Here is an 18926-nt window from a genome sequence, read left to right on the forward strand (position 1 = left end):
TTTTATATGAGTCAGTACACATGACAAAATCTCAGGTTTTCATTGGTCCATACTTTCTCAGGGGTCCGATTAAGACTTAGTGTCTATTAATTTGTAAAAATTTTTAAAACAAACTACTTTTCTTATCTCAAGTTCCGCCCAACATCACGGTAACACCCACTTGCGTGACTTCCGGTAGCGTGACGACTTGCACATGCGCCGCTTCCGGTGACCCACAACCAGAATTCTATTGGACCAAATATGGTGAAAATGGTATCTTTCAGAACGGTTCCGTTTTGACGGTACCAAAAGAAGAATTCAATGATGGTGTATATCTTTGTCATGCATCCAATGCAGGTGCAACTGTATCCGTACCTTTCCCTGTGGCTGTATTTGGTAAGTTACGTTAACAAACAATCAACTTGATAGGTTTACATTGGAATTTCCCTTCTGATTAGCATCTACACGATCCTTTCGGATGTCATTTTCCACCCTAAGATAGACTATACTTATTCGAGGATTTACGGTAAAACAATTCACAACTTAATTGCAGTTTATTCATCAGGTCTCATTAGAATTTAATCAAGGCCCTTAGATAAGTTGATAAGCGTCAATCAATTCATATTAAATTTTGTGGACCTTTTTCTTATAATATGATATAAACCAAACCCTAGGGAGCTACTAACCCACTGTTTAAATTCAGAATGGACAGTCTTCAATGATTTTCCCATTCTTTTTACAACAAAGGTACTTTAATGACGGAATGGACGTATTGGAGTGGTTGTAACAATTCATGCGGTGCTGGAACCCGCTTCCGAACACGGTTGTGTAACTTGGATTCATGTATCGATCCGGCATATGAATCAGAAAGTTGTATTGGAAACTGTCTGGGTGAGAAATTTTTTTGCTCATCTGGTCGGTAAAATAAACCAAAAATTCACAATCGCGAATTTTACCCTGTACTAGGCTGCACGCATTCCCCTCTGATAAGATTTGATATATAGGAGATGCTTCGTGTATAAAATTCCCGTCCGAGAGTTACCCCAAACTTGGTGTAGCCTGTTTCAATTTAAAAAGCTTCAGAAATCTATTGATTGCCGTAACCTCTAGTCATTCAAATGTTTAGTTCAAATTAAATGAAATTTAAAGATCTCTCTTTTCAAAATTACTAGTCTGTCAAGCTAATCAAGTTTTTAAAACTGAAAAACACAAAGAATTTTACGCACGATACGCCTCCCCTATATCAAAACATATCAGAGGGGATGCGTGCAGCCTTTGCCTGCACGGGAAAGCTACAGACTGCATATTCTCATGTACACATTTTTAATAAGAACACCAGCCTGACATTTTCCAATATTTGAGAACAAATAAGTAACACGCTGAGCTTCCAATTTCATCATAGATTCCTGATATTATAAATACCTTCTCACCCAGGATGAGTTAATCAAGTAAAATAATCTGCGAATTGAACGGGTTTTGGAATTACTACTGCTTACTTTGTTTTCATTTAGGAGTACCAATCCCAATCATGTCAGAATTTGAAGGAGACCCTTACATTGCATTGTATGTTTTGGTTCCCATAGCAGCCGTTCTCGCTGCCGTAGCATTGATATGGTTGGCAAGGAAACCAAGGTACCATTTTATAACTCTAACTTCATAAAACACAATTTCCTAGAAAACTAACGTCGACAGTTTGTGAAGCTCAGGGAAATTGAGACTGTTCGCTTTTGGGTTTTTGCTTATAAATATATTTCAAAAAAAGAATAAAATGATTAAATAGTATTTTTACATAATTTACAATTGGCGAGAATTGCCAGATTCATCGGTAACATAAATCAATGGGACGTCACCATAAGGGGTGGCACTTTTTTCAATGCCATGGGCGGGTTGTCCGCCAGTGATGGCTTCATCACCACTAACAAGAACACTGTCAGGGACGTCTGTTTTGTCTTCTGGGGTGACATCTTGTTCGACCTCTTTCACTTTCGAAACGTTTGGACGTTGTTAAATATCGACTTTGCAGGAGCTTTCTGCACCCTTATTGATATCTTTAACAATATTGCATGACGAGCCAGGGCCAATCTTTTCGGTAGATTTCGAGGCTACTTGGGATGAATTGGTAGAGCTGCTAAGTGCAACTTCTTCTTTCTTTGTAATATGGCCGTTTCGACCTGATTTTCGTCCATGTTTTTTTCGACAAAAGATGGTTGACCAACAACTGAATAATTTACACCCCTTTTTGGCTTGTTTTTCTTGTAATTCTCCAAGAGCAGCTTCAAGTGATAGCTATAACAAATACGTGTTGTGTAGATTACTGTGATTTCAATTTTTCGAGCGCTTTGGCTTGTTAAAATTACTCGTGATTTAGAATATTGGAAAAATATTTTCCCAAAAATCTCTCTCCAGGCTAGTCCTGAAAATGCATTACAGTAACTTACATGAACTGACCCTTTAAACGTTGTGTTTGTTGATAAAATACCAGCTTACACCCAAAAAAACATAAAATATCAAAACCCGATTCCTATTCGAGGAGATCCGAAGTTTCATTGTACCGGTCAAATTATATGGCTATACATTCGGATGCGATGGAACAACATTGTCCAATTCGATAATTTATACCTACCTTTTCTGCATCCGTAGTCTTCAGGCTGGCTTCTAATTCTTGTAATTTCTCATTTTTAGTCGCTATTTCTTCTTTCTAAAAGGTGAATTTGAAAGAATTCCAAAGACGCCCAAACACTTATTCGAATTTAGAACTACTTCTACTATTCAAAATAGATTGACCCTGCCTCCTCACCAATGCCGTATCAGTTTTTTAATGCTTACGATGCGTCATTTATAATTAGAGTATTCTCTGGTGTACGTTAGAAACGTAAATGAAACCCGGAATACACGGGGACGAGGTTGGCTTCTTCCTTCCCTCCACTTAAGTTATTGTACACTCAAAGCACTATGCAGTTCGCTATATTATATTTCAATGTAAATTGGTCTCGATATCATCTGAAGAAAATCGGTCTATTACCCCCTGGAAATTTTAGAATAACTTTTTACCTACTGGAAAAATGAGAATTTCTCCTTTTATACCCCTGGAAATGTTCGTCCACCCCCCCCCCTCTCCAATTGCCCAATTATCTCTTACCTGGCTATCAATAAGCAAGTCTTTTTGACTTGCTTGTTTTAATTTATCTTCCAAACCACCAATTTTAATGTTAGCAGCTTCTAGGACCGCTTCTTTCCCTGACAACTCAGCGTCTTTTTCACGCTTCTGTTCTTGGAGGAGCGCTGTTAAAGCCTCAACGCGCTTTTTTAAAGATGTGATCTCGTCGTCTTTTGAAGAGAGCTGACCTTCAACTTCCTATAAAGAAAAACAATTTGATAAATTCGTTAGTGATTTGCTTCAAGTTTCATGTGCTAGTAATCATCAGCTACATTTTGACTCGTGATATATTGATTCTTTACGTAGAGCATTGTCTTTGGTGATTCAAACCTATCTTCATTCATACTTATATTTGATGCCTTTCACCATATACTGATGTGGTTGCCATACTGCCTACATTAAACTTAGAACTGAGAAGTTGTTTCTCAAATTCATCCAATCATAGAGTAGTGCTCTGTGCTTGTCGGAAATTTTTAATCTCTAAATATGAAAATTTACATACAAAGTAAAATTCGTATTACCTTTGCCTTTTCGGCATTTTTCGCTTCAATCTCTTGAGCCTTTTTCAGTGCGTTGTCACGACTCGTCAACTCCTCGGTCAGCTCCTTTTGGAAGCTTTTTAAGAATTTGTCTTGGTCTTTCAAGATCTCACTATACCCTTGGTTCTTTTCATTGAGTGTTTTAACCTCAGTTTCCAATTTCTAAAGTCAAAATATGAAAAGTTAGGTTGTCCGTCTATTTTTCAGCAAACTCTCATATATTCGAATTCATCAAGGATTCGAACTAACTTCCAGTTCCCGTCTAGGGGGTGACCCTCTTGAAATACTTTGTTTAGTCTCTGTAATTCGATACAAATAAGATTCCCCGTGCTCAAATTCGAATTAATGAGAGTCAACCATAGTCATTCGACTGTTAAGTATTACCACAATTGGTTTGTCTTTTAATTGAAATCATATCAATTAAACCTATAATGGTAAAGTCGTGTCGAAAGTTTAAACCTATAAAGCTTTGTACCGTCTTACCTTAATTTTTTCGTTGTTGACCTTCTTAAATTTGTCAAATTTAACTTCTCTGTCATTCATTTCAGAGGTCAGTTTATTGATTCTCAAATCTTTCTCTTTGATTTGAGAATTATAGTCTCGTAAACGTTGACGCTGCTTCAGTATTATCTACAACACGAGAGAAAGGAAAAATGATTCTTTATGACTCCATTTCAACGGGGCTGTAACAAAATTATTGACAGAGACCCATTCTTCCCTTGACTAATTTTTACCACCAATTGTCGTAATTATAGTCTGGTATAAGGTAAATTGTACACGATTGTAAATTCTGTGCTTGAAAACAAAAATATAAAGATGACAGTGGAGTATCCATAACTCAACACGAACAGGGAACCCAATTTTGTTCAAATCATGGAAATTACGAGTTGTAGAGTAAGGTTTTTAAAGCATTGTTTACTAAAGATACCATGAAACTTATTCAAGTTGTGGAGACGACTTATAAAGGTTCGAGTTAAAGAGACTCCACTGTAGTAAGGAAAGAACTTGTTTCTGGTCGCCTAAACGAGCTTCGAATTGCTCAATGCGTTTTGTTTTAGCTTTTAAATAAAGCTGGGAATCGCTCGAGCTAGAATCGCTCGCGTGTAGGACACTCGTGTAATATTGTAGATACTTTGGGATGTAAGATGGAGGATTCCCGGGCGTGTAGTTGCGTGGAAGATTTCATATGGAAGAGAGTGGAATCTCTTTTCTTTAGGATCATGTTAGCTGTGCGTGCTTGCATGATCATAGATTCACGCGGTGTGAGAGTCGTTTCGGACTCATTCCTTTTGGCAATCATACTGGCGGTTCGAGCCTGCATTAAGCTCGATTCTGGCGCATGTAGAGTCGTCTCAGTGGCCGAAGCCTGTTCACGGTCCATGGCCGCGTAGCTGAATTATTCAACCCAAATGCGGTATCCGATAACAATTTTTTAATATGTCCCACTAAACGATCGATAGAAAAATGTTCTTTTCTCAAATTGCCAATGTCCTGCCTTGATTTGCTCCAATACTTCTTTGAATCTTCGAAAAAACTCCAGGGGCTTTCGGTTGATCCACTATCAGTTGATTGATAAGATGCCAAAAATGATATCCAAATATCGATTCAGCAAATTGTGAACTGCGGACTGCTGTCTTAACTTCGTCGAATTTTCGAATAACTGAGCAATAGTTCAGTCAAATTACAAATTTCATAGGTTGAATGATTTTATTGACGTCAAATATTACTTTTTGATTATCTGACGTCAAATTATAGTTTTTTTCACTCTATTTTTTTAGCATTATTAAAATTTCGCATAATTATAACTATATATTTGTTGCCATGGTGTTGCCATTTATCTTGTATCTAACTTATCTTTTGCTTTACTACGCATGCTCAATGATTAAAGTGCTTTTGGAGCAATACATTGTCTTCTAAGACGGGTTTCATGCTCTAAGTGAAACAGAAACGACGACCTAAATTCTTTCGGGGGGTTGTCGTTGTTTAGTGGTCTTCTTGTCATCTCGCTTTGTTTATTGGACCTACCTCCGGGTGCCCCGGTGGAGGTCCTATAAATTAACCCATGTCCGTTCGTTCGTCCGTCCGTCTGTTACCAGCTTTTCTCAGGATTGGCTCATTAGTTTTTTCTGATTTTTTGCACAATGATGCAAAATGGCAATGCCCAGAACGTGACGGAGCCCGATTTTTGAGAAAAAATTTATTTGGGCAAATTTGGGCCAAAAACTACCTAAAAATAAGGTTTTTTGGACTTTGTGCAAAATCCTGTCATTACTTTTTTCTGATTTTTTGTACAAAGATGGAGGGCAAGATTCTCTAAAGAATGGCTGAAGTGGTTTTTCCCGGAAAATTCTTATTCGCCTTAAAAAACGGATTTTCGTATTTTGGGGAAATTCCCTTTAACCAAATAAGAAAATATAGCTTTTCTCAAAGTTGACTCATTATTTTTTTCTGATTTTTTGCACAATGATGCAAAATGGCAATGCCTAAAATGTCTCGGAGCCCGATTTTCGAAAAAAAATATATTTGGGAAAATTTGGGCCAAAAACTACCTAAAAGTAGGGTTTTTTGGACTTTGTGCAAAATCCTGTCATTACTTTTTTCTGATTTTTTGTACAAAGATGGAGGGCAAGATTCTTTAAAGAATGGCTGAAGTGTTTTTTCCTGGAAAATTCTTATTCGCCTTAAAAGACGGATTTTCGTATGATGGGGAAATTCCCTTTAACCAAATAAGAAAATATAGCTTTTCTCAATGTTGACTCATAATTTTTTTTTGATTTTTTGCACAATGATGCAAAATGACAATGCCCAAAATGTGACGGAGCCAGATTTTTAAGGAAAATTTTTTTTGGGCAAATTTGGGCCAAAAACAGCTTAAAAGGTTTTTTGGGTCGGAACGGTTTAAGTGATTTTCGTATTTGGGGACATTCCTTTTTACCATTTTACATTATTCAACACACAAGCTTTATTTTTCCATTCTGAATTTTTGTACAATTATTGTCACTTTTTCCTTATTTTCATCTGATGTTAATCATTAGGTAGGTCCATTCAGCATGTTGCTTGTTTCTACTGCTATAAAGGATTTTAGCCTCCCTTAACATATTTTTCAAACGCCAATCAAGCACTGCGGACAATAGCATCGTCTAATTTCTGATCCTTAATCAGACACTCGGTGCTACATTCATTTTTCAAATTCATTTTCTCCTTTTCCCAAACTTCACATTTATCCAATCCACTTTCTAGAAGAAAAAATGCTTGGGTAACTGTTGAAGGTTTAGGAATAAATCTTCTTCCATGTGTATTTTTAAGACAGATTTGAGCGATTCCTGACGCGAGGATGAACCCGATGATCAAAACTTGTTACATAAGGGAATTTTTCCTTCACGAAACCGGTTTTATGATACTTTTTATAAAAAGTATTGTTTGTACTCACTGGGAATATTTTTGAATTCTTGTAAACTAGGTGGTTTTTACTGCTGGGGGAAATAAAAACTAGAAGTCAAACTGAAAATCATTTTCCTTGTATTACAGCACGGACGATTCACCTTTGATCGTGCCATTGGCTCCTGGAACGGCGCCCCTAGTCGGTGTCCCTAATGCCGGGTACACACCAGATTATGAATCTATTGAAGTCAATATTCCGTTCGAGGATGAGACGAACCTGGACCCAATGGACACCGAAGTGGACACCGTCGATCGGCCGTTGACGCCGGAAAGTTTTACCATGGATACCGATAGCGTCCATGATGGAAATATCTATCAAAGTATCGATAATGACATGCCTTTTTTCTGATTGGTTAATATGACAAACACGTGATGTAGATAAAACATTTGAATTGTTCTATTGTAAATATTCTGGATTTTGATTGGTTTTAAAACGCCCACGTGGTATCAAAAAATCGTTCTAATGATTCGTGAGGTATCATAGACTTATAGTTCATGCAACGGACTTTTTTTTACAGTCTTTAAAGATTTTTAAAATGCACACACATTTTATTAACCCCTTGTAAATATTTATATTGTAAAGCTTTTAATTTTTGCACTTTTTCTATTACTGTATTTATCAACTCCAAGACAATCTCAGCTTACGAATTCGATTTTTGGTCATTTAAGATAAATATTTGAATTTTTATTTGATACCATCAACGGGTACACAATTTTTTGTCTAGCTTTTTTTATCCTTTATCGACATATTTCCTTCCTCTTTACTTACTAGAACTGCTTTCTATCTTTTCGTTTAGCCCCCTTGTGACAGTTGTTTCATTTTGTCTATGTCTGACATAATAATATTATCTCGAACAGTAAAATCATTGTTGCATACACATTTTTATAAGAACAAACTTTATAAGAACACTTAGACGGGCAAAAAATTAAGAACAAGTTCGGAACATTTTAAGGCTCTGCGGGTTCGAAAACAACCGATCTCTTGAAGTTGCACACAGAACACCTGAAGGGTTAAAAATGTTGCACTTTATTTTTCTGTACCAATCAAAATCTTCACTTTTAAAGAGAGTAAGATATATTGTCGGATGAACGAAGTACATCAAATTATCGTACGAATCTCAATGGATAACTTAAAAGCATTCGAAGAACAAACTGTCTCCGATATGCTTATTCGCTTTATCCTATATTTACTTCATCTCAGAGATGTAACCACGAAAGGGTTCATTAAAAGTCTCAGCCTTAGAGAAAGTTTTAAATTTGCATATTTTTCGTGCCTTTAAAGTGACTCAAAAAGGGGAATGCCCTGACCGTTAGATAGAACCTTGTAGAGAAACTTGGGAAGTTCAAAAAGCCGAACCGCCTTACCGTCCGTACTTTTACCCAGAACTTATTTTACCAAAGCTCCAACCCTCCCCGCCCTCAGAGTTCACGTGTGCATCGCCTAATTGTGTAATCAAATGATTGAGGAAATTGTCTTTTTTTGCACGTAGAAAAATGTTGATCTTGCTTTTTCGTCTTGCTTTTTCGTGTGCTGGAACACGAAACGTAAGAAAAACAATGCAAAGCCACTTATCAACAGTTCAGTGTACATTAAGTGTAGTTTCGTGCATAAACTTCCTGTCTCTTTCGATTTTGTAATAAAAGTTTTTTATTCATTTTGGATAATTTGATGGACTTTAAAAGAAACTCTTTTTGTGGGATATATCTCGAGGTTGTTATCAAAGTTGTCTGTGAGGGCTGTTCTGTATACAAATGGACGATGATTTACCATTTTTGACCAAATTTTATTAACAGAAAGATAAATTAAAACTTTTTACAGATTTTTGGTCGATTTGGATTGGAATTTTTACAGTTTAATCGGCAAATAAATTGTGTTGATTAAAAGCTCTTCTAAGTTTAAAGAAGTTTAAAAATCTAAAGCAGCCGGCGAGGCGACCTTTTTTCCGATGTGTTTTGAGAGCATATTTCAGCTAAAAGTTTTGATCTGTTCTAATCAGAACTTTAAAAATTAATTACCTAGAAATAATGATGTGTTCTGACGAGACATTGGTATAATCAAGGTCATCTAGTGTGTTCTTGTTGTCTAGGTAATCCTAGAAATTTTCAAAACACATCTTTCGTGAAGAGAAACAAAGTTTATCTTGGCAAACTGTTTTCCTAGATTTTAGAACACATCAAACCAAAAATTCGTGATAAGTTTAGGGAGACAAATAGTGCGATAAAGGTTTCCTAGAAATCAGAACACATCATTTGTAAGAAAAATTGAAAGGTCATAACATTGGTCTCCTAGAAGATAAGAACATATATTTTCTAAAAAATCTCTCCGCCGGCTGCTTCTGTAAAAATCAGCTGCATTTGACTATTTTATTATATCGTTTCAGGGAATAAGATATTAAAATGAATTTGTTCACGACTGCAATTCTTTTGGAGACTTTATTTACAATTATTTTTATTGGGGCCATCTTTGCATTTGGAGTTTGCTGCTACATTTTGTCGTATTTCATCTCATGGTTGTACATTGTTGGATTCCTCTCCCTTCTTTATTGGTTTTTGGTCACCGAGAGAACTCCTTCACCACAAGAAATTCGAAAGCGTAAAGATACTTTTGTTGTCATCGTCGGTGCTGGCTATTCCGGATTATGTGCGGCTATTCGGTTGAAAAAAGAACGTATCCGCTTTGTTTTGATCGAGAAATCGGAAACACTTGGCGGAACATGGTGGGATAACAAATATCCAGGGTGTGCTTGTGACATCCCCTCGCATTTTTATAGTTTATCCTTTAAACTGAACGCGTTTTGGACAAAGATGTATTCTTCAGGAGATGAAATTCAGGACTATTTAGAAGATACAGCTGATTATTACGGCATCCGAGAACACGTCAAATTCAGTTGCAAAGTTGACACATGTGAATTCAACAAAGAGACACAAAAATGGTCAGTCAAAACTTCAACAGGTCACGAATTCGAATGCAATTATCTCATCTCTGGAATGGGAGCTTTACATGTCCCTAAATTTCCCAGTTTGAAAGGAATGGAAGAATTTCAAGGAGAGCATTTTCACACTGCTCAATGGAAAGACGATTTTGATTGGTCCGGAAAACGCGTAGGAATTATCGGTACTGGGAGCTCTTCAATTCAAGCCGTACCGAAACTCGCCGAACGTTGTGAAGAGCTTTACGTCTTCCAAAGAACACCAGCTTGGATTTTCCCTCTCTTGAATTTGCGTTATCCAGCTATCATTCAAAAACTTTTTCAAGCTTTCCCATTTGTTATGAAGCTTCATCGGTTATATTTTTTCTTCAGATCCGAATTTGTATTCGCCGCTTTCTTCGGGAAAGTATCGTTAGCCCGAGAGATTATCTCTAATCTGACCAACCAACTCATGTCGAATGAAGTTGCCGATCCCAAATTGGCTGAGAAACTTATTCCTAAGTACTCAATGTTTAGTAAAAGAATCACCATCTCGAACGATTATTTGAAAACTTTTAATCGACCAAACGTTCATCTCATCACTGAACCGATTCAAGAAATTACCCATAATTCTATTCTCCTTAAAAATAACCAAGATGCATCAGCGAAAGAAGTTGAATTAGATGCGATCATTTATGCAACAGGATTCGACGTTTTGCAAAGTTCGACAAATATGGATATCAAAAACCCAAATAACGGAAAGTCTTTATCAACAATTTGGGGAGAAACACCGAATGCTTACATGGGGATCATGCCAGCCGGGCTACCGAACTTTTTCATGCTCTTCGGACCCGGAACTGTGCTAGGTAAGATTTGTATTGATGGTTGTTGATCAGCTTCAGGGTTAGACTCTCACAAATTACACAAGCAAATAAATTTCATGAATAAGCATGAGCTTGTATTATATGGATGAAAAAATGGATAAAGACTCGGGTTTGATTTTTATGTGTGATGAGTGTGTGTTTTTCATGTGCATGGAAGATGAAGCTTTAATGAATCCATGCGATATTCATTTGCCACTACCGGCAGAAATCACATCATCATGAATAGTATGAATCCCTTAATTTCTTCATGATTTCTTTTCAAATCTATTTCACTTTCATTTTTTATTTAGGGCACAGCAGTGCGATCTTTATGACGGAATGTCAAATAGATTTTATGATGAAGACGATTACTCGATCCATTGATAACAATTGTTCTTCTGTCGAGGTAAGTCACTGATCTCTTTCTTTTGGTACCAGTCTATGCTGCCATCCACCAACGGATTAGTACTACCTGTGGTTTTGTAGAGGTCTGTATTCAGACTGGTTTTCTATTTTGGTGTTTTTTGCGGCCCTACCTGGGACTCATGGAGGTGAAAAGGTACCTTTGACCAGCGGTACATCCCTGTACCCCTTATTGCTTAAGTCCCTCCCGGGTTTATGTACTCTGCACCAGAGTGTATCTCACGTTTATCGCTTACACTCTGTGCGCATTGTCTGTTAAAAAATTCCCGTACGGAGACCTCTGCGATGAAGTTTGATTTGTAAATAGCAACACTACTCTCATCGTCTCCCCTCTCTCACCAACACTCCATCGCAGCGTTCAGTTTGAATAATCTCAAATGAGAAAAGACAATGACAACAGACCCTCTACGGCAATAGATTTTGAAATCAGCCGTAGATATTGGGTCTTTCTCGACCGTAGTCGCGCGGTCACCCTAAACTCGATCCATCCAATTCTTTTTTAAACTTTTTTCTATTGTCTTTAGATGCGAAAAAAAGACTGGGACGGTTTTAGGGTGGTAAAACGGACAAAAATTGCCCGCGCGGCAATTGGCGACTACGGTCGAAAAGGTGTATTCATAAGTTTGTAATACCTTAATTGGATCGAGTTCTTTTATCTGATTTAATTATCAGTTATAGCCACTGACCTTTATAATTATATACCCTGGACAAAGCTTCTCCATCCCAGCCAAGCAAAATCTTTGATCGGAGTTTTTTGAAAATTGGTACCCTAATGTCGGCACTACTCGATAGCGGTGTAAATGCATCGAGAGCGCTAGGTCTACTTTTCCTCAAATTCTTTTGATGATGTAGCGGCGTTAAACGTTAATTTTTAACATTGCAATGGCTTCTCCTTGGGTACCAATTCTAAAAAATCTCCAATCAAAGATGGCAGATATTGTTTGGTCCAGGGTTATATAAAGGTCAGTGGTTATAGCTATTGCTTTCGGTCCTCTTTTTCTATCGACTAATGTGTGACTATTTTCGCATACATAATTAGAATCATTGGAATGATTTAACGCAGGGTCAGCATATCCTGGCTCATTAAATCTAAGGTAACTCACAACTAAAGGTCTAATAACTTAACATGAAGATAAAGTTTCTAAGATTTAAAAATGCACGTTTGAATGGTAGCCTTCCTGATTTGCCTCGTTTTCAAAAATAATTTATGGGAAGTCGCTTTTGAACGCGAGGCCACGTAGCGACTGAGTCACTTCAGAATTTGTTTAGAATTTTTTTGTTTTCGTTTTGCAGGTGACACAAGAAATGAATGAGGGTTATCAATCTTACGTCACCGAAGGATTAAAGAAAGTTGTTTACGGAACATCTCCTGAATGTAAAGGCTGGTATTACAACGAGAGTGGAACGAATTATACTTTATGGCCAGCCAGTTGTTTGCATTATTGGTGGAAAACCTCACAGGTCAACTTCGAAGATTTTAAGACCACCAAGGCTTGTGACAAGGAGTGAAATCTAATCCTAAGAAAACCTTAATAACTTGTTACTTTATTTGCCTTTTTAAGCAGGACCTTATAAGCGCTGTTTTTTGCCTTGATGTGGATTATTAGGGGAAATTTGTTCGTTTTGCCGTTGAGGTAAGGTACAGAAATCACCTATACTCGCAATATATCTCTAATCTTAATTTTTGAGAGCTTTCCAAAAATATACAACAGGTCTCCGTTTTCTCACGCTAAAATTTTCATTAATTTTTGGCCATATGATTTTTGCTTGAGACCGTCATATTTGTCCGAAAACACACCAAAGTGTCCGAAAAAAAAACTGGCACCCAAGTTATTTTGATTCCCCTACCCCTTAGCTTTTCAAAAATGTATAACAAGTGCTTTGACTAAAAAAATCGAGCGATTTTAAAAATTTCCCTGTACTATAGAGCTTAGGCTATAATATGTATAAATAAGTTTTTTATTTCTAACTAAAAAGCAGGGGTTAGCTGTTGCCTGACTGTTTTTTATTCCATTTCATTTGACACTATCTTGACGTAATCTCAAAATTTGACAGAATCGGATTAAAGAAACCGACGTTTGCATAAAAACAATTATCAAGACCCGTGTCCTCAGTCCTTTAAATAGATTAGTCCGGGAGCCAAACCTGAAAATGGCATTCTGCTTTACCCAAGATTCTACAGGATAAACTATACATTTTTGGAAACCTTAACTCTCCTAGTTTAAAAAATGGTCGGTCCCCAAAGCTCCTGGTCCATTTTTCATACTGGGCCCAAATTTAGGGGGTACTTTTTCCCCTTTGTAAGGATTTGTTAAGGAAAATATCTTTCCATGTATGATATAATTTGCTATATCTCATGAATAAATTGACCAATTGCTTTGAAACTTTGCCAAAAGTTTCAAGATAGATTTGTGATCATCATTGGCAAAAAGGTTATCCGAAAAATTATTTTTGGGGGTTTACCTGGGGAAAAAAGGGAAAATTTGGGTATTTTCACTGAATTTTGACACTTTATAAGACTGGGACCTACCAAAACAACTTTTAATGAGGCACAAACTTTGTCTTATGATAAAATTTGATGCGATACACCAGAAAAATTTCTTGGCAACTGTATTTAGTATCATTTTCGACGCTTCTTATTGAATTTGTGCAATTTTCACTGCTTATCTCGCTTAAAATATCTTCGATAATAGTTTTAACTTGATCTTTGTGTAATATACACTAGAAAATTACAATGCTGACTTGGTACTCTCACATACAGGGTGCAGTTGGAGAAACCAGGGGGTTAAATTGCCAATTTTAGACGATTTTTATTGATTTTTGGGCTTATTGGACCCTAAGGATTCCAAAAATATATATAGTTTATCCTGTAGAATCTTGGGTTAAGCAAAAGTGCTTATTTAAGGAGATATAGGATTTGGCTCCCGGACTAGATGATTTGTTAACGAAAACACCACCGTTTGGTCGGAAAGTTTTTCACCAGAACTTAAACCGGGTTAATTTGACTTTACAACGAGACAAGGGTGTACTAGTCTGATTTGCAGACCTCTATAGATATACTCTCTGTTTACCTAAATTTCGCGAAAAGGGTCATGTTTTGCAGTGTACTACATTACTATTTTGATAGTTTTCCACCAAATATTTCATTTATATTATATAACCTAATTCATAAACCAGCAATCATATTCTATAGGTATTTCTAATGCAATTAAAATTTAAAACAAAACATTTAAATCAAATATACCATACATAGTTACAAATATAAAACACTTCTACAACTCGATCCCAGTCCATTAATGGCTTCCAGCTTTGAGTTTCATTTATTCATTATTTCGAAGATTATCTTACTAAAGGTTCATCAATCAAACAAATTGACCGACGGGTATGTACGACGGTTGTTAAGGGTATGTTTTTCAGAAGAGAAGAATGGACCTTTCAAAAATGCACTGTATGGGTGGAAATTTCAGCAAATCCACGGAAATTCTGATATTTTTCCTCTAAAGGAGTCGAAAATTTGAGAAAAATGCAATGTAAGAGTATGAATTTCACCGATTTTCTTTCGCCGCACATACCGTCAGTTGGTAGACCTTATACCCCCCCCCCCGGGTTCATTAAAAACACAACAAATTGTCTCTATTATGAAAGATGCGATTTATTCCAATTCACGAAAAATTGAAATGATTCCGATTGATGAACAAAGTTCTCCACCAATAGCTGACACAGTGAGAAGGCCACAGAATGTATGTAAAGCCTTCCGAATTCTGGTACCAACTATCACAACCGGAACTGAACACCCGGTCTTTGGTTTGTTTCCGGATACTTTCTTGATACGCTGTGTTTGCTTCCTCTTTCACCTAAGTTGGAAAGTTAAGAAAAAAAGACTTTAGAACTAGCTTCGAGCAATTTTTACGTATGATTACCTGTATTGAACTATGAAGTATGTCTCAAAAAATATTGCAATATCAGCGAATCAATGCTCGAACCTATCGCAAATATTATGATAATTCAAGGCGAGATTAAGGTCAAGCAAGAATATTTGAAATTTGTACACGTTGAGTGTCTTATCTAATTGGAATCTTGATACTGAGTGACCCCAAGCTATCGCGAAACGTTAAACAAGCATCCATATAATGTCCATGACATCAATAAAACATTAAATGAACGTTAAAAAAACCTCTTGCGTCAACAAATATGTGAACATACCTCAACAACTGCATGACCTTGTTCAATATTTTGTGTAATCATATTGATGATAAAATCTACTTGTCGCTCGATCATAAACACTACGCTATTGTGGCCTGTAATTAAAAGCAAAAAAACAAATGTAAAAACCACTCTCTCTTCGACCGATAATCGAACCAAGGCAGTGCAATCTAGTTTTAGAATTAAAGGATGATACGTGAAGAAATTATCATTTCTATCCAACTATATTCGCTCAGGAGATTTAGGTTTAAAGTGTGTATAGACTTCGTCCTTATTGGGACTTATCAGGACTGCACTGACTCGCTTGTGGCTCAAACAGAGGTTAGTATCGAAATGGACAGGGGACTGAATGTTTCCTTTTCGAAAGTAATCAATAATTGAAAAAGAGGAAGATGGAAAAGATCGAATACAGTTCTTACCGAGTCCTGTTGCTGGTCCAAGTATGATGAAAAAGTTCGGTATTTCGGCTGCCATGATCCCCAAGTAAGCATTCGGTGTCTCTCCCCAAATTGTTGATAAAGATTTTCCGTTTTTTGGGTTTTTGATATCCATATTTTTCGTACTTTCCAAAACGTCAAATCCTGTTGCATAAATGATCGCATCCAATTCCACTTCTTTCACTGATGCATCTTGGGTATTTTTGAGGAGAATAGAATCATGGGTAATTTCTTGAATCGGTTCAGTGATAAGATGAACGTTTGGACGATTGAATGATTTCAAATAATCGTTTGTATTGTAAAACATCTTGTGTTATTACTGACTTCGACGCACGCTCCACCAAAGGAGCTTTTCTTTGTGTTTAATTGCTGCTGAACTGACGTCATTTTCCCAAATGACATGCGGAATTTTGTTTACATTTAAAATGAATAGTTTATTTGATACACGTATTAATTCCCAAATGACTTACAAGAATTTGTTTGTAATTTATCTAGTCATTAGGGATTTCTAGCTTATCTAGAAATCCCTCTTATTTCTTTTGTATGATTGTATTCCCTAATGACATTGTTAGATATTTTGACATGTTGATATGCTATAAAAGCTGTGGAAATTTTCATTTAATCAGAGAAGGTTGTGAGGGTAGCTCACGCCACGTTTTGAAATGGTTTTTTAACAGAAGAAACTTATATCAAATCATTGAACAACCTCACAACACTCATTCTCTACATAAAGATTTCAAAACTAGTAGCTGCATAATGATGAAAGAAGAATGCTGCTTTCTTGTTAAAGAGTAAGATCATATTTTCTTATTCTTTGGTTGGTTCGAGTCAAGCCACGTTACCTTGGTCCAGACCGCTGCTTGCACGTCGGGACAACTGCTTCGACTCTTGGTTTGGATCAAAGGAGATCTGGTTGTTGGATCAACGGTGATATCTGGTGTTTGGATCAACGGAGATTGCTGGCTGGTGGATCGAGGGGATTGCTGGCTGGTGGATCGAGGGGATTGCTGGCTGGTGGATTGAGGTGATTGCTGGTTTGGTCAACGGAGATTGGTTGGATTTGAGTCAAGCCACGCTACCTTGGTACAGACCGCTGCTTACACGTCGGTACAACTGCTTTGATTCTATCTGCAAAGACTTCGATTGCAACAGTAAGACTCTATCTACATCCAAATTCCTTTGAAGTCTGCTTCAAGTTTTGCGACTGAGGACAACCTGGTGTTTCCAGTTCGAGTCAAGCCACGCTACCTTGGTACAGACCGCTGCTTGCACGTCGGTACAACTGCTTCGACTCCATCTGCAAAGACTTCGATTGCAACAGTAAGACTCTATCTACATCCAAATTTCTTTGAAGTCTACTTCAAGTTTTGCGACTGAGGACAACCTGGTGTTTTCATTTTGAGTCAAGCCACGCTACCTTGGTACAGACCGCTGCTTGCACGTCGGTACAACTGCTTCGACTCCATCTGCAAAGACTTCGATTGCAACAGTAAGACTCTATCTACATCCAAATTTCTTTGAAGTCTACTTCAAGTTTTGCGACTGAGGACAACCTGGTGTTTCATTTTGAGTCAAGCCACGCTACCTTGGTACAGACCGCTGCTTGCACGTCGGTACAACTGCTTCGACTCCAACTGCAAAAACTCAACTACTTCGACGCTGTCTATCAAACGTCACGTCGTCGACTCAACTGAGCTTTGTTGGTAAGGCTCTGTTCACACTTTCAACTTTGTTTTGTGAAGTGTTCAACTCATCTGCTTCGACGCTGTCTGTCAAACGTCACGTCGTCAACTCAACTGCTTCGACGCTGTCTATCTAAGTCACGTCGTCAACCTTAACTGAGCTTCATTGGTAGGGCTCTTTTCACACTTTCAACTTGTTTTGTGAAGTGTTCAACTCAACTGCTTCGACGCTGTCTATCAAACGTCACGTCGTCAACTCAACTGCTTCGACGCTGTCTATCCACGTCACGTCGTCAACCTCAACTGAGCTTCATTGGTAAGGCTCTTTTCACACTTTAACTTTGTCTCGTGAAGTGTTCATCTGCTTCGACGCTGTCTATCACACGTCACGTCGTCAAATCAACTGCTTCGACGCTGTCTATCAAAAGTCACGTCGTCAAATCAACTGCTTCGTCGCTGTCTATCAAAAGTCACGTCGTCAAATCAACTGCTTCGACGCTGTCTATCCACGTCACGTCGTCAACTCAACTGAGCTTCGTTGGTAAGGCTCTTTTCACACTTTAACTTTGTTTGTGAAGTGTTCAACTCATCTGCTTCGACGCTGTCTATCAAACGTCACGTCGTCAACTCAACTGCTTCGACGCTGTCTATCAAACGTCACGTCGTCAACCTCAACTGAGCTTCATTGGTAAGGCTCTTTTCACACTTTAACTTTGTTTCGTGAAGTGTTCATCTGCTTCGACGCTGTCTATCACACGTCACGTCGTCAAATCAACTGCTTCGACGCTGTCTATCAAAAGTCACGTCGTCAAATCAACTCTTCGACGCTGTCTATCAAACGTCACGTCGTCAACTCAACTGCTTCGACGCTGTCTATCAAACGTCACGTCGTCAACTCAACTGAGCTTCGTTGGTAAGGCTCTTTTCACACTTTAACTTTGTTTGTGAAGTGTTCAACTCATCTGCTTCGACGCTGTCTATCAAACGTCACGTCGTCAACTCAACTGCTTCGACGCTGTCTATCAAACGTCACGTCGTCAACCTCAACTGAGCTTCATTGGTAAGGCTCTTTTCACACTTTAACTTTGTTTCGTGAAGTGTTCATCTGCTTCGACGCTGTCTATCACACGTCACGTCGTCAAATCAACTGCTTCGACGCTGTCTATCAAAAGTCACGTCGTCAAATCAACTCTTCGACGCTGTCTATCAAACGTCACGTCGTCAACTCAACTGCTTCGACGCTGTCTATCAAACGTCACGTCGTCAACCTCAACTGGGCTTCATTGGTAAGGC

At 37.7% G+C, this 18926-nt stretch overlaps 4 protein-coding genes across 4 annotated transcripts in view; 2 read left to right on the forward strand and 2 right to left on the reverse strand.

The window, feature by feature from the left end:
- Positions 1 to 7823, forward strand: part of LOC136801260 (hemicentin-1-like) — an 18301-nt gene extending 10478 nt beyond the window's left edge. Inside the window, exons 15-18 of the mRNA XM_067057889.1 lie at positions 133 to 375; positions 727 to 870; positions 1491 to 1611; positions 7204 to 7823. Coding sequence (XP_066913990.1) covers positions 133 to 375; positions 727 to 870; positions 1491 to 1611; positions 7204 to 7465 — 770 coding nt within the window. The 3' untranslated portion in view covers positions 7466 to 7823. The remainder of the gene's footprint in view (positions 1 to 132; positions 376 to 726; positions 871 to 1490; positions 1612 to 7203) is intronic.
- Positions 1743 to 5274, reverse strand: LOC136801262 (golgin subfamily A member 6-like protein 25). Its single transcript, XM_067057891.1, has 6 exons — positions 4808 to 5274; positions 4159 to 4305; positions 3658 to 3837; positions 3119 to 3334; positions 2603 to 2677; positions 1743 to 2265 (listed from the first exon to the last, which is right to left on the reverse strand). Exons 1-6 carry the CDS (start codon positions 5054 to 5056, stop codon positions 1984 to 1986), a joined length of 1149 nt encoding a protein of 382 aa, XP_066913992.1. The 5' UTR covers positions 5057 to 5274; the 3' UTR covers positions 1743 to 1983.
- Positions 7824 to 9495: 1672 nt separating the features above from the next.
- Positions 9496 to 13236, forward strand: LOC136801263 (baeyer-Villiger monooxygenase-like). Its single transcript, XM_067057892.1, has 3 exons — positions 9496 to 10891; positions 11200 to 11294; positions 12605 to 13236. The coding sequence occupies exons 1-3, from the start codon at positions 9514 to 9516 to the stop codon at positions 12818 to 12820; spliced, it is 1689 nt and encodes a 562-aa protein (XP_066913993.1). The 5' UTR covers positions 9496 to 9513; the 3' UTR covers positions 12821 to 13236.
- Positions 13237 to 14427: 1191 nt separating this feature from the next.
- Positions 14428 to 16673, reverse strand: LOC136801265 (uncharacterized). Its single transcript, XM_067057894.1, has 3 exons — positions 15934 to 16673; positions 15515 to 15609; positions 14428 to 15165 (listed from the first exon to the last, which is right to left on the reverse strand). The coding sequence occupies exons 1-3, from the start codon at positions 16256 to 16258 to the stop codon at positions 14974 to 14976; spliced, it is 612 nt and encodes a 203-aa protein (XP_066913995.1). The 5' UTR covers positions 16259 to 16673; the 3' UTR covers positions 14428 to 14973.
- Between the last annotated feature and the right edge of the window lie 2253 nt (positions 16674 to 18926).

This window comes from Clytia hemisphaerica, unplaced genomic scaffold, assembly GCF_902728285.1.
Source record: "Clytia hemisphaerica strain Z4C2 unplaced genomic scaffold, Clytia hemisphaerica genome assembly, whole genome shotgun sequence".
In the NCBI taxonomy this organism is placed as follows: domain Eukaryota; kingdom Metazoa; phylum Cnidaria; class Hydrozoa; order Leptothecata; family Clytiidae; genus Clytia; species Clytia hemisphaerica.